This window comes from Neolamprologus brichardi, unplaced genomic scaffold (assembly GCF_056152115.1).
Source record: "Neolamprologus brichardi isolate AB-2024 unplaced genomic scaffold, ASM5615211v1 NODE_ptg000033l+_length_6344489_cov_1, whole genome shotgun sequence".
NCBI classification, from domain to species: domain Eukaryota; kingdom Metazoa; phylum Chordata; class Actinopteri; order Cichliformes; family Cichlidae; genus Neolamprologus; species Neolamprologus brichardi.
In genome coordinates this window covers 1,951,558-1,973,938 of record NW_028270137.1, presented here as the reverse complement: position 1 = coordinate 1,973,938, position 22,381 = coordinate 1,951,558, and the positions used below count along the sequence as shown (strand labels likewise).

At 41.2% G+C, this 22,381-nt stretch overlaps 1 protein-coding gene across 2 annotated transcripts; it reads left to right on the top strand.

Annotated features, from left to right (window-relative positions):
* Nucleotides 1-866: 866 nt before the first annotated feature.
* cep68 (centrosomal protein 68) lies at nucleotides 867-12,908 on the top strand. Of its 2 annotated transcripts, none has more exons than XM_087837460.1 (9): nucleotides 867-902; nucleotides 1,130-1,210; nucleotides 3,602-3,901; nucleotides 5,870-6,886; nucleotides 7,057-7,255; nucleotides 7,455-7,609; nucleotides 10,698-10,820; nucleotides 12,339-12,435; nucleotides 12,525-12,908. In XM_087837460.1, the coding sequence occupies exons 3-9, from the start codon at nucleotides 3,644-3,646 to the stop codon at nucleotides 12,695-12,697; spliced, it is 2,022 nt and encodes a 673-aa protein (XP_087693586.1). In that variant the 5' UTR covers nucleotides 867-902; nucleotides 1,130-1,210; nucleotides 3,602-3,643; the 3' UTR covers nucleotides 12,698-12,908. The 2 variants fall into 2 exon arrangements, with proteins under 2 accessions (XP_087693586.1, XP_087693585.1); XM_087837459.1 differs by having other exon boundaries at nucleotides 7,452-7,609.
* Nucleotides 12,909-22,381: the final 9,473 nt, after the last annotated feature.

Sequence of the window (22,381 nt, the reverse complement as noted above, 5' to 3'; positions counted from 1 at the left end):
CATCCCACAATACGATATTATTACAATACTTAACGCACGATACGATATTATTGCGATTTTTAAAAAATATTTTGCGATATTCAGATTCTGTACATAAAGGTAAACTTTATCAATATTCATTTTATCTCATATCAAAGTCTCACACTCAGTCTTTCTCTCATTTCAGTTTGATTGTTGACAAACTGAACGGTTTGTATTACAGTCTAGTCCAACTTAACTGAACGCAACCATCTGGTACAATTATAGCTATTCTGAACTATGCAGTTTATGAAAACTATGCAGCCCCTTCAGCAACTGAATAATTTGAAAGCAAATTAAAACAAAATATAAATTTACATTAAATAAAAAAGTTTTAAACTTAATTAAAATAAAACATGTCTTAAATTAAAATAAGTAAACTGTCATGTTTATTGCTGCCATTAAAAAAAAGTTAAACACATTTGGACAGTGAAGGAATGTCAGGATTCTTGCTCAGAAAAAGGATCAACATGCTCTGAAGTCAGAGCACAAAAACCTTTTTTGTAACAAAATATCGATTTCTGCTGTCCCTGTATCCATACATTATTAGCAAACAAAATATCACGATACTACACAGTATTGATTTTTTTCCCCCACCCCTAAAAAATATGCTGTCCATGTTGTTATTTTCTGTGTCGTGTTGCTGTTTGCCTGTTCGTCTATTCTGTAGGCACACTGAGCTCAAATCCGGGGCTCAGTTCCTTGTGTGTGTACACATAACTGGCCAATGAAGATGAATCTAGTTATTCTCTTTTGTTTGTTTTTTGTTTTCTCCTGCTGGACTCTCGTCCAAATTCCAGTAGGTGGCAGCAACGCTCCTGTAAGTTAGTTTGGCAACGACCATAAAACTCGCGAGAAGAAGAGCTCCGTCACAGTCACGTACCGTAAGAAAGATCCATTCGCTTTTTTTTTACGTTTATTTTTTGTGTTTCTGTAATTACTACTTACTTTTGTGTCGTTGAAATGTGTCTTATACCAAATATGTTTTATATACAGCAAATACCAAGCTATAATAAAACACCAGTAGGCTAATAAATATAGCCGAGTGGCAGTAAATCGACATTTCCTTTATAAGGCACAGCCTGGATGCTAATAACACTGTTTTGAACAGGCTTGTACTAAGCAAGGAGGCAGGCTGGGGACTAAGCTACAGCCGATGGACGCTTCGAGCTGAGCTACGCTGAGAAAGGCGGTAAATATCTGTCGTTTCTTTTCCTAAACAAGATTGTTTTAATATATTTTCTATAACTGGCTGTTGGTCTGACTTACACATACACTGCTGAATAATGGGAAGTGTCGTACAGTTTAAACGGGAAACTTTATGAGGCTGAAAATGTTTGAGTTTGCCGTGTAACTGTCGAAGATTTCCATCACAGAGCAGGTTCGTCAGTAAGCTAATCAGCGCGTATTTCGTTACTTGTGGGTTTTGTAATGGTAAATGGTAAATGGACTGGTTCTTATATAGCGCTTTTCTACTCTTTCTGAGCACTCAAAGCGCTGTACACAACTTTTACATTCACCCATTCGCACAAGCACATTTTTCTAAGTGCTTTCTAAGGTAACATTCACACACACATTCATACTCCGATGGATGCATCGGAGAGCAATTTGGGGTTAGTATCTTGCCCAAGGATATTTGGCATGCAGACTGGGGAAGCCAGGGATCGAACCACCAACCTTCCGATCAGTAGATGACCTGCTCTACCACCTGAGCTACAGCCACCCCGTTTGTTTGGGCTGTTGTTTTTTATCCAGGCTGTCATTCGTGGACTGTGATGCTCAGCACCACAGACTAGTGAAGATGAACCATGACAGAGGTCATGAGGGGACAGGACATTACTCCGAGTCCTCTGTGCTTGTTGTTGTCGTCGTTTCCTCCACGTCCACGCTGTCTGATGACTGTTTGTAGTCAGTACCCAGAGAACCAATTTGTTCTCTGCATCGCGAACATGCGGATATCCGGTTGCTGCTGGAGTTAAAAAGGGAACCGTTTTGTTGCTGTGTTGCATTGAATGTACTGATCTATTTGCAGAGTGTGGTGCAGTGAGGTGAACTGTATTATTTACTTCAGCAGTTTACAGCAGCAAAACTAAAGTAACATATAAGAATAACAGCATAAACAACTTTGGATCAGAAACAGAACATTAAGCAATGATATAATTTAACAATCCAAAGCACCCATCACTCATATACAAGCTTTGCATCATATTTAATTGCCGACTGCATCTGGGTCCAAGCACTTGCTGGTTAGGTGATGGCTGGTGATGAGCCACCTTCCGCAGCAAAGATCTTCTTCACATATTGTTGCCTTCTCTACAGCGCTTAAGGACAAACCTTTCCTTTTTTACCCCACCGGGACCTATTTTTGGCCTATTTGGACACTCCTTCAGCTTGGTTGCGATTGGGTTTATGGGATTTGGCCTGGCAACAAAGGGATGATTGCTAGTCTTTTTCATTGTTTATTATTGTTGCTGTTGTTTTTGTTTTGGTTTGTTTTTTTGACTCCTTTGACCTCCATACATCTAAGTACATCTCTGTCATGTGCATGTATTTGTTCATGACTGCTGTTTTCCTGCTTTGCAATAAGAAGTTCAATTTAAAAAAAGAATCCAAAACTCCTGCTGCCTTTAGTTTGAGCCTTTTGTATGATGACATACTGAGATTTATTTGAGAGAACGAATCTCAAATCTCATAACAGTTGAAAGTTTATATACATGTATATCTGGCATGCGCCTGGGCCTGCTCACTCACCCTTGTTAGATGCTGGAACCACCTCAACTGGCTCCTTTTAGTGTAGAGGAGTAGCGGCTCTATTCTGAGCCCCTCCCAGGTGGCTGAGCTCCTCAGCCCCTCTCTGAGGCAGAGGCCAGCCAGTCTTTGGAGGACGCTCATTTCTGCCACTTATATGAGCAATCTCTTTCTTTCGCTCAGTACTCAGAGCTTGTGATCATAGGTGAGGGTAGGGACATCGATTATTATTATTATTAATCATTTGGGGCAGCACAGCGGCGCGGTGATTAGCACTGTTGCTTCACAGCAAGAAGGTCCCGAGTTGCATCCCACCACCTGACTGGGGCCTTTCCGTGTGGAGTTGTTCTCCCCGTGTTTGTGCTCCAGCTTCCTCCCACAAGTCCCAAGACATGCAGTCAGTGGGGTAACTGGAGACTGTGAATGTGAATGGTTGTCGGTCTATTTGTGTCAGGTTGGCGACCTGTCCAGGGTGCACCCTGCCTCTCGCCCCACGGTGGCTGGGATTGGCTTCACGATGAGTAAAAAAATTCCAAATGTTAAGAAAATATCAGTTGTTTGGACTTATCAGAGGACATTTGTGCATGATTTCAGAAGAAAAGTTGAACAGAACCTTGCACTATTTATTTTATGGCTCTATGTTCTGCAAATTTGCAGCAACAAATCATTTGCTTCATAATCTGCTGAATAAATGACATCCTGTATCCTAGAAGAGGAAAACTCTTCTTAGCCAGCACATCTGTTGGATAAGAAAGGACCAATAACTCTAGTTTTACCAGACGTTGGATAATACTTTCTATATTTTCTCATGTGCTTCTTTCTTGTGTTATTTCAGGGCTCCTGTGTGCCTCAACTGAGGCAAGTCTCCTTTTGTGCAATGGAAGTGAAGGGATGCCGCCAGCGCTGGAAATTAAATCGCAGAGAGCTACAGAGCAAGAGATGCTCAACTCCAGAAGTCACTGAAAGAGTCAAGATAGAAAAGGGGGACAAGGAAGAGCCATGCAAAGGTGTTACCATGGCAGCAACCTCCAAGTATCTGACAGGCAGGCAATATCTCACTAGGAAGCCTCTGTTTTCTGTAGAAGAGCATGTGTCTATCTTAAAGAAGACACGTCCACAGAGGCTCATGGAAAAGGTAAGGAACATGGAGAAGGAAGACCTCCAAGTAAAATCTCTTTGTCCTTTTAGATGGAACAATTCAGCAGACACGGAACGACTTGGCTTTTGTCAAAGGTCCCATATCATGAAAACGCATTTATAAACTGTGAGGTGTAAAATATGTGGTGTGAAAAATCAGAAGTCACTTGCTGCTAGACCTTGTAACATCTCCGCCTCCCACACTTCAAAGTCAGTAAAAACATAACTAATCCGTCGGCATGCAGCTGCTGCCACACAGTGGCAAGGAACTGAAACACATGTACTGGTTAAACCCAACATGCTCTGCTGAAACAAATGAATCTGCGCATTGCATCAGTGCAATGACTGCGATTGGCTTGTTCAGTATCGTCGCTTCCTATTATGGATTTCTGCTTTATTTTTCAGCTGCTATCCTCTAAATCAGCTGGAACGTCTTACCTCAAAGAGACCAACCGTCAGCTCGTGTTTGGGTGTCAAAATTCCAAAGCAGGAAGGCCACAGGCTCTACATGGGTCCAGCACAACAAGAGTATAACTTAGGTGTACTTACAGTATAATCGTCTCCCACCGTTAGTAGGGCTGCTCGATTATGGCAAAAATGATAATCACGATTATTTTCACTGAGATCTCGATTATTTGATATTTATTTAACAATAACAATGTGTTGAATAATGACTTTAAAAAATAATATAAAATAGTGCAAATACTGATAATAGTGCAAATGTTTGCAATATAAGAAATAAATGAAAAATGTAAACATCTATGTTTAGTGAACTTTGCAGTGTTGCTCTGTGGGGCAGCAAAGTTTACACACTGTGTCTACTTGATCCACGTCTGACTCAAACCCATAATGTTTCCACACCACTCAAGTTTTTTTACCTCTTTTCAACCAACAGCAGTCACTCTCCTCTCCAAATAACTTCTGCTGAGCTTTCCGAGCTTCCCTCGGGTCCTCTTAATCAGCGGTCCCCAACCCCCGGGACTCGGTCCGTGAGTCGTTTGGTACCGGGCCGCGAGAGTTGAGGCTCAGGTGTGAAATTTGTAGTTTTCAGGGTTTTTCTCGGTTTTCAGCGTTATTTTGTTATCGTTTTATCGTCTACTCGGTTTTCCTGGGTCTTTTCACGTGTGTTATGAATAAATCTTCTTTTTTTCGGTACCGGTACTAGTTTTATTTTGTTGTATTTATCCGCGACACCTTAAAGGCTGGTCCATGAAAATATTGTCGGGCATAAACCGGTCCGTGGCGCAAAAAAGGTTGGAGACCACTGCTCTTGTTGTTGTGACGTGCGTTCGAAATGCAGAGAGGTGCGCTCGATTTGCCACACGGAGCAGCGCGAGAGTAAAGCACGAGGGAGGGGCTAATAATCGGCTCAGTCATTTTTAATGATCGTTGAAAGCCCAGATCGTAATCGTGATTAAAATTCGATTAATTGAGCAGCGCTAACCCTTACAGAACTGGAAGCCCAGTGAATTACTCTCTGAACTCTGTAGTTCCCTAGCAGGGCTAATTAGCTAGTCAGCTTTGAGTTAACGTTAGCTCTATATACCCACAGGCAGAGCTTTGGGGACAAGCATGATGTGTGGAAACTTCAAGAAGGGATTTATAACCAGTAGAGAAGCTGATCCTGTGTGTCTGTGATCATGTCATCAGCAGCTATTCCAGTTTCCTTTAAAGCTATAGACAGTAAATCATTGGGTTAGAAATTAAGCTCCAGGCAGTTGTATAAATGTATGATACAAAATGATCTTTGTGGTATTTTGTTGTTTAACTTGAAATGTAAATGTACAATATTTCAGGGCTTTAACCTCCTCATTTATCCATAAATGACTGCCATCCTTGTCACTTTCTATTATTCTCTTCATCACTTTGTAGCTTAAATGTCTGAGCTGATGTAAACGATGCCAGAAGCTTTTACTCTGATGCAACAATAAGGTTTATAATGCTACAGTATCATTTTTTCTTGCAGGAGAAACAACAGGACAGAAGTGAACATCATAATATTAAATTCTTGCCCAAACCAAGAGAGGAGCTCATCCCACAGAGACTTAGCCGGTCTCCCATTGAAGTATCACTTCCCTCCACCTCTGAAGAAGACCTCGGCTCACCCTTGGGTGTTTCAGAGCTGCACCACGAGGACTCCGCTACATTTGGAACGTCTTTCCCTGGAAACAGATTGGCTCAGCAGAGCCTCTCAAGGTCTAACTTTAAAGTCTGTGGACTTGACCTTCCCCCGAAGCCCAGACTGACCTCCACGGTGCTTTATCCTACGTACAGCCCCTGTTCAAGCAAACGAAGCCAAGCTCAGCGTGTGATAGAGAGCCGGAGGGAGAGAAAACTGTGTTCTTCTGGAGTAAACTCAAAAGAGATTCCCAAGTCTCCCTATCAGGCAGACTACTGGGCCTGTGCCATCCCTGAAACTCTGCCCCCATCTCCAGACAGGCACTCCACAGCATGGGACCCAAGCAAGGAGTACCAGGAACTGCTGGATTACACCTACCCACTAAGACCAAGACAGGTAGACAGTGAATGGGACAGCTCCAAGAGCCTTCAGGGTGACAGCCTTCAGACAAACCTCAACCTGCAGGACTCAGGAATTGCAATGGGCCACCTATGTAGTTCCACCAGCCTGCCAGGGTTGGACATTTCAACCGGTGCAAGAGGACAGAGCAGGGAAAGAATCACTCTTAGCTCGAATGATATGTCACCTGACCTGCAGTTCATCACTAGATCTTCAGGTGAACCACTATCCCTGCTCTCTTTGTCCTCAGACTGTCTGGACTGCAGTGAGGACGGAGGGGAAATAAATCCTTTCATTAATGATAGTCTCAATTATCAGCACCACATGCGATCCACATCTACCTTTTCTGCTTTCATACGCTCTGAGAGTGTACTTCGACAGTCCAGGTGTGTGTACGGGGACCTGGATGAGGAATTCCGGCCTCTTCCAGACCAGGTGGAGGAGCTGCAGCTCCTGTCCAAACAGGTCAGTACTATATGTACTCTGACTTTACCACTGTGGCGATTGTGCAAGCAGAACCATTTACATCATTGCTGATCATGTTCACAACGTTGTATTTTTACTGTGCATTCTTTTAGCAATTCTTGCTAAAGTAGCAAAACGCATCACATCATCACTGTGGTCCCTGTGTGCAGGTGAGGGAGATGACCGCTCAGCTGAGCTGGCCTGTCACAGCTAACTCTCTGGAAGCATGCACCACCTCCTGGCCCTCTTCTATCAGCTTGTCAGGAAAACAAGAGGAAAGGACTAAAGTCAAGGAGCTCCAGGAGGACAAAGAAGACAGAAATGACTTTAAAACGTGGAGCACAGAGCACAAAAATGCTCCTCCAACAGGTATAAATATTTGTAAGGATGTTTAGATTGTAGCCCTGTACACAGTTAAAGAATCAAATCACCTTCACTGCAATGGATTTATTTCCATCTCTTTATCCAAAAGAGTTCAGATTAATTGTCAGGGTTTGGAGGTGTGTGATTTTGAGATTTCTGACCTTGAGAAAAATACAAACAAAAACTATTCTCTCTCCGTCAGCAGCGGTTTACGTAGGGCATGCTGAGGCTGGCTTGGCTCGCCCTGGTCTCAAGAAGGCTGAGACTCTGGTGGACCGGCTGTGTGGGCTCAGCCTGATTGATCCAAAGGAGAGCTTGGAGGGCCAGGAGCAGAGTGACTCTCTGATGCAACACATCAAGGTAGGGACGCAGGTGGATCTGTGAATAATTTTTCAGTTTGCCTGCAGAACTGATTCAGACTTTATGGAGTGGCTATCACTGCTTAGTTCAGGAAGAGAAGTAGCAGTATTATGGCGCTTTAAGAGGTTTACATGACACCACTGATTATTCCTCCTCTCTGGTGTTTGCATCAAGTAGCCCCTGTCTAATAAAGTGCTTTTAATAGTGAAAGGTCCACTAAGCCTTGACTGGAAAGGTGAACCTATCACAGGCATCAGTGCCAAAACCCAAACCCCCAGGGTCCACAGTCTGGTCTTCAGCCTTCTTATTAAAAAGCTGTGTCATTTTATCCTGAGTTCCTCTAAGCTTCACTTTAACTGCAGCACAAGCAAACTCAAAGTCATTCATATGCATCAACACATCACAGTGGCTCGAGCAAAAGGACCAGGGCCACCAAACAATAACAAGGCTGAAGCCGTCACTGTGTTTAAAACACAAAAACTAAACTGAAAATGTAAAAATACAAGTTTTTTTCTTACATCTGCGACATATTTACCGTCACAGTGGCCTCATGTTGCTCCCCTGCCACTCAGAGTACATCATGAATCGTTCAGTGGAGAGCAGCTGGTTTGTTCTCCTGTTTCTCTTGTATACATCGTCAGGCAGTTAGTTATGAGAACTTAGCTTTATAATAGGTGAACAAATATCAGCTGAACTGCTGATATCCTTAGAACTCAACAGTATTAAGTTATAACGTTTGCTCTTTTGTTTGAAGTTTTTTATAACCTTGACTTAAAGTTCTAGTAATTCTGTTTTTATGTTTAAGTTATGTCTCCTAGCTCTCCTCCACTCTTTAAGTCCCTCACTAGTCTCTTTGCAGCTGTTCTGGGTAGGGATGGGTATCGAAACCCGGTTCTTGTTGAGAACCGGTTCCCACTGTTTCAATTCCTTGGAATTGTTTGTCATTTTTGCAAACGATTCCCTTATCGATTCCAATCGCCCCGAATGACGTCATCACAGTGCGGAGCGTCATTTACCTGGCAGGAAACACGGCGCCTAAGCGGCTCAAACGCTCAAAACTTTGGTTATACTTTACGAGAACGGATGACAACAGGGCAACTTGCAATACTTGCAAAGTAGATATTTCATTTAAGGGAGGAAACACTACGAATATGCAAAAGCATTTGCTCACAAACACACGATGACCTTAAATGAATGTCGTGTTTTTAATTCCGGACTCGTGAATCTCAACCCAGCAGCAGCGGTAACGTTTGCACGTCCTCTCCCGTTAATGCGGCAGGTAAATAATCAACTAACAGTGCAGATTATGTTAGCGTGATCTGCCTTCTTACAAAACCTGCCATTACTGTGCGTTTAGGTGACCATGATGAGACAGAGTCTGGCTCAGATGCTGGCAGTTCTCGCTGCAGTCTACCGTAGCGTCTCCTTTCAGGCCAGGATAGACGAATGTCAGCGAGCAGTGACTCAGTTTGTGGTCAAAGGTTTGAACCCGTTCACAGCAGATGATTTTCAGTAAGTGAATGTGTTTAATTGTAGGCAGGGACATTACTGGATATTCTTGTGTAATTGCTACAGAATAATTTATGTTATACTTTGTTATTGCTACAGAAGAATATTTATTTTCTTGTTTAACATTTACAATTTTTTTCCTGGGGACTCTGTGACGCCCCATAGAAGAGCTGTAGGCTGTGGATCTCTGAAGATCTCACTGTTGGGTTTGTAAGGCCATGTTACTCCTAAATTTCTATCTTGTTCAAAGAGAAGATATAAAACAAAGTTCTGAGCTATTCGACCTTAGTGTTCTCCTTTTTTAAAAAGAATCGATAAAGAATTGAATCGTTAAACAGAATCAAAAATGGAATCGTGAAAATTATCAATACCCATCCCTAGTTCTGGGGTCTTTGGACATCTCTCACTGGTTTTCTTTCCAGAACCTTTTAAATCTTTCACTTCCTTCCTCTGACAGGCTTGTTCTGTACTGTGTGACTTTGTTTGAATTTCTCAATGATATGTATCTGTGTATTCCAATATTTCAACCATTATATGATTAAAAGCACCATGAATAATATGTACTGTAGGGCTGCCACAAACGATTATTTTGATAGTCGACTAGTCACCGATTATTTTTGCGATTAGTCGACTAATCAGATCATCATCCATTGAACGTAAAACTACAGCTTATTGCACCAGCAGCATCTGCTCTTATATAACTATCATTAGCTTACAGCTGTAAGTGTTTAAGGTATGTGCTAACTACAAATAAAGACAAGATGATAGTTTATTAAATTTTAATGAAATTTTCAGATTGTTTTGGTGAAGTTTAATAAACTCCTTGCTATCTAAAATATAACAGGACACCGGAGTAAATTCTCGAGCATCTCACACTTCTGATAATCAGCTGTCTGCTTGACGTTTATTCAGCTGTGTAAAAACTATAACTTTGATCTTAGCCAAACCGATTTACTCAGGAACAAATAAAATATTAAACTAATACTAAGTGACTTATATATCATGTTTAACCTGAGTAGCGAAAGACGGCGGTGGGTTTGAAAACGATTTGCCGGGAGTCCGCTGTTCTCACGGCTCTAGTGAGCCTAGCCCCCGGCTAGCTATCAAGCTAGTGGGTAACAGACGTCTCCGAAAACGTCGGAGCGCTTTTGAAAATATGTGGTGTCTTGATAAACTGAGCAGATATTTGAGGTTTACACAGCTACATTCTCGCCTGAAAATATGTTAAACGTTTATTTTGTGACCCAGAAAGAATAATAAGAGTAATATTAAAACTAACTAGCTGCTGCCATTGTTGGAAACTGAGCTGGGCTGCGCTATGAATTCTGGGACACAGCTTCTTCTTCTTCTTCTTCGGGCTTTAACGGCAGCTGGCATCCTTGTACATGCAGTGCTGCCATCTTCTGTTTCAGTCCGTTATTACACTCTTAAATCCTACTACTTATTCCTGCGGCTTTTGTGATCTTACAAAGCTTCAAACGACGCGTCGACTATTAAATCAGTCGTCGACGATTTTGATAGTCGACTAATCGTGACTAGTCGACTAATCGTGGCAGCCCTAATGTACTGTATGTTCCAGGTCTTCTGTTCTCACCTGGAGCTGCTCATCCAGCAGCTGAATGCCGTGTCAGAGAAGATGGAGCTGCTGACTGAACCCACTGTGGACGTGGATCGTGGGAAGTCATCTCTGGCTGACTACCAGGTGAAGGCTGAGCCTCTCGAGTTGTTACACTGGCAGCAAACACACAGTCTGTTACTGTGTCTGTTTCACACAGGCTAAAAGCAGCACTACTGAAAGTTTTATCAGTGTGCATGTTAATTGTTAATTCATTTTTAACACAGAGAAATCCTTCGTTTGATGAATTAAGCAGTTCAGTGGCGATAGCAAGTTTGTTTAAATAGCACATTTCATCACATTCAAAATCCACGTTCCTAACAGCAAACATAAAAACCTATATATGTTTACAATGAAGACAAGAAAAGGTGTAAGTTTACAAATGCGCACACACACAGACAGCTACTGTGAGAACACAAAGGTTTGAGTCTGTTTTTGAAATGCACACCTCAGCTCAGCAGGAAGCTTGTGCCAAAGAACAGGACTACAGTAACTGAAAGCACCTGCAGCACACTTAGATCATCATGGGAAGACTTAAAACACCTGAGAGCTCACACTGGGTTATAGACACTGAAGCCGGTAGCTTGCTGGGGGGAGCATTGAGAGCTTTCTGAACGAATCGAAGGTTTTAGGTAAAAAAAAAAAAGGAGTGGCTACACAGGTTCATAGACGCCCTCTGGACATAACTTGTATGAACAATTTGAATCTGGCTTCATTCATTTCATAGTACAGAAACACCTCAAATGATCTTTTCACTGTCTACACCAGTTAACTCTGGTGTACCCCAAGGCTCTCTCCTGGGGCCTTTGCTTTTTATTATTTCTCCTACCTCTAGGTAATATTTTCAAGAAATATAACATCCAGTTTCACTGCTGCACAGATGATGCCCAGCTCTACTTCTCTTCCAAACCCACATCCATTTCTGATTAAGTGAAATCAAGGTTTGATTTACTCATAACTAAAGTTCTGACAGTTTTTAAGAGTCTGGGTGTCATCCTTCACAGCACATATAAATCACATCACTCAGTCTTCTTATTTTCATTTTCGTAATACCAACCGCCTTCATCCTTCACTTACTCCAAACAGCACCGCCATACCTGTCAATGCTCTCGTCACATCTCCTTTAGATTACTGTAATTCTTCTCCATGGTCAAATCTCTCCATAAACTGCAGTTAGCTCAAAATTCAGCTGCTCTTTTTCTCGCAGACATCTGGACCGCTCCAAATGGATGTTAGTTTAGATTTTTAGATTTTGTTATTTTTTTAATTCCCACCAGGCTGTCAGAAAGGTGTTTATGTTAAGGCTTGTAAAGCAGTTATTATGATTAATAATGGAGCTTATGGGAGGCAGGTTAGAGATTGGTGATCAGGTCCAGATGTGGGCTGTCACATCAGCTCCATTGATCCATTTTAAAACAGAGAAATCTGTTGGATAAGAAATGAGGTCGTTCATGCTTAGATTTAGTTGAATAAATGAATCCTGTCAGCACCACCCAGATATCTGTAGGTCATAGTTTATATCTAAGGTTAAGTCTGATGTGAACTTTGAACTGTAAAAACTGCATCGCTCATCACTTCATGCGTTTTCTGGTCTTTTGTTGTCAGAGCTTTCAGAGAGAACTTCGCAGCCATCAGCCGCTGGCCTCCTGCGTTCTGCATACGGGACAGCTTCTCCTCAGCTGCATCAACAGCACCTCTCCATGTCAGTCTGTTACAGCATGCTCACTAAGAAATACGGAAACAAAATACTTGTTTTCTCACTGACCGTTCTTCCTCTCTTCTCTTTTACAGTTTTAAGAGACACCCTGCTCCTGATTGAGAGTCAGTCAGAAATGCTGCAGGCTCACAACGAACACTTCTTCTCCTCCATCCTGTCTGCTATAGACAGCCTGGGTCAGCCCAATCAAGCCAGTCCTGTCCAGCAGAGCACAAAGTGTCCTGTGGTGGTCCAAGGATCAACTTAACAGACCCAACGGCAGCTGACCGGACCTCATGACACGTCTGCATCACAAATATAAATATTTGGTGTTATTCCTGTCTAAGAACTCTGCTTTTGATACAAGCCTCTCATCTTTTCTTAGTCTTAACATCGCACTGTTTTTCTGCCTGTACTTAATATCACGTTTGTCTTTTCCAAGACATTCACAGAAGTCAAATTAAAAGTCTGTTAAAGTCTCTGTAATCTGATTTCCAGACACCAAAGTAAATCAAACACTACATCAGTGCAGCGACTAGATAAACTATTGTGAGGCAAACAGAGACACATAGTGTGCAGCACATATATCACGGCCCACAATGAACACAGAAGCTTTTTACTCCAAAAGGTAATGTTTCACTTACTCCAGGGCAGGAACATAAAACAGGACAAATTAAAACATGAGCCTTTGACTCCTATCGTGATGGTTAATCATGAGCTGTGCAGCTGTAACGCACAGACAAACGTCTGTTTTTAGCACTGATAAAAGCACAAAGTGCCTGGATGGTCTGTACCACACAGCAAGTGATGTTTTTAGTCACACAGTGAAAATACAAAAGGTTGAGAAGTCCAATCAGTGACTAAGTCTTCTTAACTTTTTTCAAATAGATGAATTGTTTTTAAAAATTGCAAAGGCCCTAATTATTTTTGTAGTAGGCTGTAAACACTCGTTTTAATATGTGAGTCTAAGCACTTTTTAATTGGACCGTGTGTGTAAATGAACATCATCGAAGCACTTTCTAGCTAACGTTCAGCAGACCAAAGCTGTCGGGGATCAAACCACCAGACTGCAGTTAGTAGATGACCGTCTCCGCCTCCTGAGCCACTCCTACCAATCGTTCTGTGACAGCTGACATTTGCTGCAGTCACATGATCAATCATGGACACACGTCGCCTGAAACAGAGATGTTGAAGGGAATCCTTTGGATCCTATCGTCGTATTGTCATCTGTAAAGTTTGTTGGCTGAATTACAGTTTCGCTCAATGGCTCAATTCTCACGGCAGAAAAGAAATGGGACGTATTTTATAAAAGGCGCGCCAACAATCCAAAGGTTTTTCACATCTGTCAGAACATGAATAGTCAATCACTTCAACTCTGTGATGAATGAATAAAAAGCTTTCAGCAGCCTTTAAAGACTCAAAATGTTTATTTCTTTTCTCAAGCCCAGAAAGAGTTCTGCATAAATGTGGGATTGATGTAAAGTTTTTCAGAAACAAATGAAACGTGAAGGATGTTTCTGAAACTTGACTAAACTGGTGGAATGGGAAAAAAAAGCAAACTAATGTAATGACTTTACTGAAAACGACTGATCCACTGCTCATCGCAGTAATCAAACTAATCAGCCTTTCACATCATTGCATTCAGGCACGTGGACGTAGTCGTGACAGCAAACCAAGCATCAGAATAAGGAAGAAAGATGACTGAGCGTGGTTGTCGATGCCGGACCGGCTGGTTCGAGCATTTCAGACATTGTTGATGTTCTGGGACTTTCCCACACAACCATCACAGGGTTTACAGGGATGGTCTGAAATGGGAAACTATCCAGTGAGCAGCAGTTCTGAGTTAAAACAGGTCAGACTACTTTGATATGAAAGTAACAGTATCTCAAACACTCATTACAAACAAGCAGTGTTGGGTAAGTTACTTTAAATTAGTAACTTAGTTACATTACTAGTTCTATCAAAAGTAACTCAGTTACTTCAAGTTACTCGTTACTTTCAAAGTAACTAGTTACTAGGGAAAGTAACTTTGGTTTTACTCAGAATTCTCTTGTTAATGTGTTGCTTCCATAACTTTGCCAGTCTTCTAGCTTGCTTACTTGCCACAGTGCACTGTGCCACCTACCAATAGAAAGGAAAAGATAATGTGCATATTTCCACGAGAGAAATCCCACGCCTGGACCGTCGTTGACTGCTGCCATGATTCTAGCCTACGTCACAGCGTCATGTGCGCCTTTTACATCCAACACAAAAACTGCAGTCGTGGTGCTTTGATTGTACTCAGAACTCGGAAATTCTGCCTTCTGAATAGGAAGATGTAGGTAACACCAGACTGCAGATGAGCTGCATACAGGGCTGGACTGGGACAAAAAATCGGCGCGGGGATTTTGACTAGAGACTGGCCCACCATTATAGGAAAAATCATAAAGCCTTTGAATGAAAACAAACACTGTTGTGACAGTGATGTACACTGTTCTGATGGTATATATGCATCAATCTATCAATCGTTTGTTGTAAGACTCAGATAATTATTTATTAAAAGCGAGACATTTTAAATGAGAATAAGAAAGTATTTCTTTGTGCCCCCCTCCCCCTGTTAATGCCCCACCTGCCCCCCTGGCAACACGTTGCTAGACCCGCCCCTGCACAGTTACCAGCTGTCAGCTACTTAGAAAAGGATCCTGGTGTTATTTGTCTCTCAGAGTCAACAACAAACAACTGAGGAAGTTCAGGGTCTCTCCAAAGATCCTCAGGATTTTCTATACAGGCGCTGTGGAGAGCATCCTCACACAGAACATGACATCGTGGTTTGGGAACAGCTGTGTGAAGGACCAAAAAGCTCTCCAGAGAGTGATCCGTACAGCAGAACGCTGCTGCAGGATTGCTCTCCCCCCGCTTCAGGACACCTACACCAGGAGATGCCGGACTAGAGCAGAGCAGATACTGAAGGACCCGTCCCATCCTGGCAACAAATTGTTCCAACTTCTGCAATCCGGCAGAAGGTTCCGCATCATCCGGGCAAGGACAGAGAGACTCAAGAGGAGCTTCTATCCCCAAGCCATCCGGGCCCTAAACACACACACCCGCCCTCTCACATCATCTATAACTGACTGAGACAGGACTCTCTTCCAGACACTCTAAACCAGGCACAATGTACATTTCAAATTCCTTTAATTTTAAATATGTTTATATTGTCTATTCTGTAAAATAGTCAGATGTCTATTCTTATTAATGTACAGAATTCACCTGCTTGCTGCTACTACTGCACATTCACCCAATGTATATACTATATATATATATATATATATGCATGTGACAAATAAAGAACCTTGAACCTTGAACCTTCAGAAACAGTTCATAACTTCCCTTCAACTCATTCATGTCACCTAAAAGGTAAACCTGTTTCTCCATCACAGCTCTGATGATTCAGTAAGGACATCTCCTGGTTTCATCTTCATGTTTCCCTCTCACCACATATCCAAACCATCATGACCAGCAGCTTTACAGCTGTGGCTCCAGCAAACATCAGCTGATACTAGAAATTAATATTAAATAAATTCTAACAACAGCTGATCAAGCTTAAACGTGCTGCTGTTATTTAACGTGACATCTGCTGGTTTCCTCTTTCTGGCGCAAAGTGGGCGATAAACAAACAAGACAGACGATCAGCTGATCATTGATCAGTTTCATGATTGAAGTAGAAACAGGAGAGGGAGGGAGAAGAAGAAACAGCTGTGCAGCAAAGACACAGAATAAATCCAGCTTTGTGTCTTTTTCATTGTAGCTGAAGTCCGGGACAAACTGTTCCTTTTCAGCTCAACACAAAACGTGGAATATTTTCTCTGAATATGAGACGATTACGTTTTTTAGGGGATGGTTTGCATCATAATAATTAACCTTATGAACAAAATAAAGTTCAACATCAGTAACATCATAGCACCCGCCCAGCTGTATAGAAACTCCGTCATGCTAGCTGAAGTTCAGCTCACCTGACAAATTGGAAATTTGGATGAACAGCTTTGACACAAAAATGAAAGTATGTGTTTCTATTTGTTGCAATAAACTGCTGAAAGTGTGTTACTGTGTTTGTTCTTTCAAACATATTTGAAAAAGGTTTGAAGTAATGATTGAAAACGTGAATAAAATGCTGTTAAGTATTCAGCAACCTCAGTGACCCGAGTTATGATTCACAAAAGTGCAAACTGGTCTGATGAGCTGTCAGATTCAAGTGAGAAGTGCACAGTAAACGTGTGAGTAAAATAATAAAAGTGTGATTTGAGAACTGCGTTAAGTGTAGCTGTGAGAATCGCACGAAAGCTGTAATGCAGTAACTCAGATAAACAATATTAAAGCAGAACACCAGGAAATAAAAGCCAAAAACAAGGGAAAAAATTCCCCAATGTGCATATTCACTGAAAAAAAGGCTTGGATTTGGTTATTCCTTTTTTATTACGTATAAAAAACACTCATTTACAGCATTATTGGGAACGTGCTTAGTTTAATCTTAGAACTAGTGAACAATAGGAGGTGCTCAGGAGACGTTACTGTCATCACCTCACTACAAGACTGTGGCACAATGAAGACGTATGCAGAGGTGTAAAAGTAGGTCAGTGTTAGAAATACAAAAATAGAGTGAAACGGCAAATTTGTATCAATTTTCCTGTAAAACAAAGAGAGGTTGTAGTGATGAGTCATGGTTACTAGAATTTCTTGTCTTTTGTCTTTTCATGTGTGCTAATGTGTGAGAGTTTTATATGAGCCATGCACATATGCCACATCTCTACCAAACAATTTTATTTATTTTTAAAAAGGTCCGCAGATAGATTTGCATCCAGTTCATGAGTTTTATACAGTTATAGTTAATGAAAAACTTTATTGAACACGATTAGGAACATGTGACCCTTTTATGTTATTACTAAAAGCTCGAACTTCCAGGTCGTGTTACTGTCAGAATAATATCCCTGTTAGGATCCAGTGAATCTTTACATTTAAATTCATTGTCATTAGTTTTACCTCCTACCATTCACCTTGAGAAAATTTGTAGAAAAATAATTGATCTGACAGGTAAAAACACCTGGAGCATCTGAACATTTGCTGAAAGGTCAATGCAAAAACACAGCGTTCAATCACAACATAGGCAGGTCCAATATGAAGGATGGAAACAAGTGTTTTTATTGGTGCATATACTTTTTTAAAAGTTTGTCTTTTAAATAAAAATGAATGGATCAAAGGAGATAAAGTAATCACAAACATTTAGCTTGTTCAAGTGTATATCCCAAATGTGTATTTTTCATGTCATGTGGTCACCTCTAGCTATGCACAAAGAAATGTCCCACCAACAACCCAGAAAACAAGGCTGCCTGGGTTTGAGTCACTTATTGAACAATAATAAATAAGTAAACACATACATGCTCTTTGTGCACTGGAACACAACCAGCTGCTGCGATCAGATCTGCAAAGAATTTACACTCTTTAACCTGCAAATAGAAAACACACAAAAAATGAATGAAGGCCCTAATTCATGTGAGTGGAATGAGATGGTCGTAATAACATAACATATTCACCAACTGGGAAATCAGTTGTACCTTTTTAATTTTTCCAAATCTGAATCTGGGCCATCAACAAAGCAAGAGAAGAGTGTGCAGGGCTCACTCTGCCTGTTCTCCCTCGTGGCTCGAAGCAGTGAAAATTAGTATGTGACACATGCGTCCATACGAGAGGCTTGACAAGAGCTGATCATACAAAAGTGATATTGACAAATGATTGTTTAAAGCAGCGGTCTCCAACCTTTTTTGCGTCACGGACCGGTTTATGCCCAACAATATTTTCACAGACCGGCCTTTAAGGTGTCGCGGATAAATACAACAAAATAAAACTAGTACTGGTACCGAAAAAAAGAAGATTTATTCATAACACACGTGAAAAGACCCAGGAAAACCGAGTTAATGATAAAAACGATAACAAAATAACGCTGAAAACCCTGAAAACTATACATTTCACACCTGAGCCTCAACTTTTGCAGCCCTGTACCAAACGACTCACGGACCGGTACTGGTCCGAGGCCCGGGGGTTGGGGACTGCTGGTTTAAAGTGCAGCACCTGATATCAACTTGAAATCAATATATACCAGTACTGTCAAGTTCCAGATTTGCCAGATTTTGCCGTCTTCACCCTCAAACATTGGAGACAGGCACAAAGCTTCGATCAGAAGTCTGAGAAATGATCATCTACCTAAATCCACAGGAAAGCTGACAAATTGTGATCATCTGTCACTCGTTCGATCTATTAATGATGATTTTGCTGGTACAGCACAACCTGTGTTCCCGTAGGATTAAAGATAAATACATAAATAAAAGGATAAATCAGCGTTCACACACCCTGGTTTTAAAAGTCTGTTATTATCTGTTTGTTGCTTGTGATCACATATTTAGAGCTCAATACAAAGCTGTCATATACAAAAGATAAAGTTCTACATTCCCAGTCGCTTTTTATTTTTTAAGACAACAAGAAAACACCAGAGCACAGAAAAATCAGATAAAGTCTCAATACACACAGAGCACGTGTGAATATTGTTTAAATGGTTGATGATTCGGCTCTGCACAGCATTTCCTGGTAATAAAAAAGAAAGAAATACAAACCTGGCAGCATTGCAGCCTGATCCTCTGACTCTGTGCACATTATTCACAAACCAGTACTGCGAAATATGCGAGCATGTTGCACCCCGCATACACATGATCACGTGTCCTGGCCTCTACTTAACAAAGCAGAAACTATATTTCATATTTATTCATCACTTTTCTCATTTGCATATATTTAGACACCATCAGTTCCTTGAGAGAGTTGCTGATGTCACTCAGACTGACAGTTACCAGTGTAGTAGTGACCAGCTCACATGTTTATGGGTACAATAGCAAAAGCAATTCACAAAACATGATTTGACAGAAATAAAAATGCTTAAATTAATATCAGTCTTATGAACGGCCTTTGTAAAAAACAATTCCTCCACTGTTATCAACACAGTGCAGAGCAGATACCTGAACTCCCACAGAAGTTGCTCATCTTGTTAATAATTTAACTTCTTCACTGCGACTCTGGATACTGTAGCTCTTCTGAAAAAGCCTCACATCAAAAGTACTGTACTCCATGATGCAGCTCTCAAACACACACCTTAAAGCAGAGGAAATGGTGTCTGGCTAATTTCATCATCATTTAGCCTGGAGAAATAGTTTGTTGCTTTATAAGAAAGCCCTCCGCAAAGCCAGAACATCGTACTACGCCTCACTGATTGAAGAAAATAAGAACAACCCAGGTTTCTCTTCAGCTCTGTGGCCAGGCTGACAAACAGTCAGAGCTCTGTTGAGCCAACCATCCCTTCAACTTTAATTAGTAATGACTTTAATAACTCCTTCACAAATATAATTTTAACCATTAGAGAAAAAACAACAATTTCATAGATGTAACATTATGTAGAGCGACTTTAGACTGTTTTTCTCCAGTTGATAGTTAACTTTAGCAATTACTTCCTCCAAAGCATCAAGGAGGCCACAGATCTGAGACAATGCTGTTTGCACTGAAGTCCAGGAGCAGAACACCGCTCTGGTTCAGATCTGCCAGGTCATTCACCTCATTGGCCCTCCAGGTCTTACTGTCGTTGCATTATGAGCATTGAAGTCTCCCACTAAGACAACAGAGTCCCCATGTGGAGCGCTCTAAAGTACCGGTCGTGTACTCTGAACTGTCACAAACGCATGAGCACAGACAACAGTCAGGACCAGCTCACCGACTGCCGTCCGTTCAGCTTTAGTGAAGGTGAAAAGTGATCTTCTTATGGATGCTGATGGTGGAGTCATCTTATCTCTCTGACTCATTTTCACTGCTATGCAAATGATACCCAACACTATCTATGTTGAAGCCAGATAACACACACCAATTAATTGAACTGCAGGAATGTCTTAAAGTTGTAAAGGAAAGCCTTTTGGGAGGACCTCTAATTTTCTGCTTTTAAGTTCAGATCAAACTGAGGTTATTTTACTCGGCGCTGAAAATCTTAGAAATATGGTATCTAAGCAGATTCTTACTCTGGATGGCATTACCTTGGCCTCCAGTAACACTGTGAGGAACCTTGGAGTCATTGTTGACCAGGACATGTCCTTCAACGCACATATGAAACAAATATGTAGGACTGCGTTCTTCCATTTGTGCAACATCTCTAAAATGAGAAATATCCTGTCTCAGAGTGATGATGAGAAATTAATTAATGTATATATTACTTTTCAGCTGGAGTAAAAACTCCCTGAAAAGCCTTCAGTTGCTGCAGCAAGAGCAACAAAAGGTGACTCAATGCACTTTATAGAGGTAAAGACCCTGACATGGTGAAAACCCCAACATATGACCCCCCCCCCGCCCCCCACGCACACACACACTTGAAAACCTCCCTGGACAGGAAGAAACCTGCCATCTGCCATGACCAGTGACCATCTGCCTGGGGACCATAAATGGAGCTATTCCAGTTCTCTATTACTAATGAAAGGAGCACCAGTGCTTCCTTTATTGCCTCCTTTAGCATCAGACTAGCATTTATGAAAGGAGAAATGAAAACAATCCACATAATAAATAAAATGGTGCCGATCATCCATCCTCTTCCACTTATCCTTATGAGAATCACGGGGGGGCGGAGCCTACCCAGCTAGCATAGGCTGAGAGATGAGGTTCCCCCGTGGACAGGTCATCAGTCTGAGCACAGCTGTCGTGGGTCAAGTAAATGTAAATGTTAACTGTGACTGCTTTTTCCATTTTATGTGATAACTTCTATACTTTCTATGACTGAGGTCAAACTTTCTTCCATTTATTACTTATCCTAACTGACCTGTAACGAAGTACAAATGAACCCTGAAGACTGCAGCAAAGCTCAGCTGTAATGAAAACTGATTATACAAACCAGTGTTATCAGTTCATAGACCATAATCTTTCAATTCAACAACCAGTTTTTACTCCAGTAGTGATGGTCAGGGTTCAGCTGTGCGTTTAACACATCTTATAACATATCAACAGGTTATGACGTTAAATAAAACGCAGTTACAATGAATATTTACATCATCTGCGCCACTTTGTTCATTATGACGAGTTGTGCGCCGCAATGAACTATGGGACTGCGTTTTCTCCTCCCCTTTCATCAAGGATAGCGCACTGTATGATAAAAGAAGAAATAAAGGAAGCGCTGAGAACTGGAACAGCTGATGTGGATACTTTCGGTAGCGATTGGTCTTAAAGATCAAGCAAAACACACAGTATTTACTTACAGCTCGTGGATAAACGTTTGTAACTTAAACAAGTGACTCTTGTAGCCTAACTGCATGTGGTGACATGATCACCAGTGTTTTTAATCACATGTATTTCCTCAGCGCGAAGTGATGACACAGCCGTGACTCGTGACACACTCATGAACTCAGGAGGACAGAAGTTTCTGGAATAAAGGAAGTCTTCTTTCTGTCATTGTTTATTAACTCCTAATATAGAACTTGTATTTTATTTACAATGATAGCACTGCTGCGTGTGTCTGCTAGAAACAATCAAATAAATGTGCTGTCTGGGACGTAACAGCAGAAAGAAACATACAGTCGAGTTTATTGTCAAGTTTGATACAGTAAATCGGTATGTGACCGGAAGAGAGAATCATAACGTTATAAATAAACTTATATAGATCGTTTTATTCTTTGCTTTCATTGTACATAACAGAATAATCTGATAATATCGATAACACAATGGCAAACCAAAACAAGGCATGTAGCACTGCGCGTTGGTGCAGAGTGCGAAGCTGCTGGAATGCAGCATTCATGACCGCTCACTGTCCATTGACTCCATAAAATATTATAAGTTCTTCGTAAATAAACAAATAGTTCAACAGCCAGGTTTATGGTTTATACTGAAGTATTTTCCCGGAAGTTGTGTATCA

Bases quoted from the DNA above. Each gene is read 5' to 3' on its own strand.
- cep68 (XM_087837459.1), top strand. From the start codon at position 3,644: ATGGAAGTGAAGGGATGCCGCCAGCGCTGGAAATTAAATCGCAGAGAG. The intron at 7,610-10,697 runs GTAGGGACGCAG...TGTATGTTCCAG, and splicing joins CTCTGATGCAACACATCAAG to GTCTTCTGTTCTCACCTGGA. The intron at 12,436-12,524 runs GTCAGTCTGTTA...TCTCTTTTACAG, and splicing joins CATCAACAGCACCTCTCCAT to TTTTAAGAGACACCCTGCTC.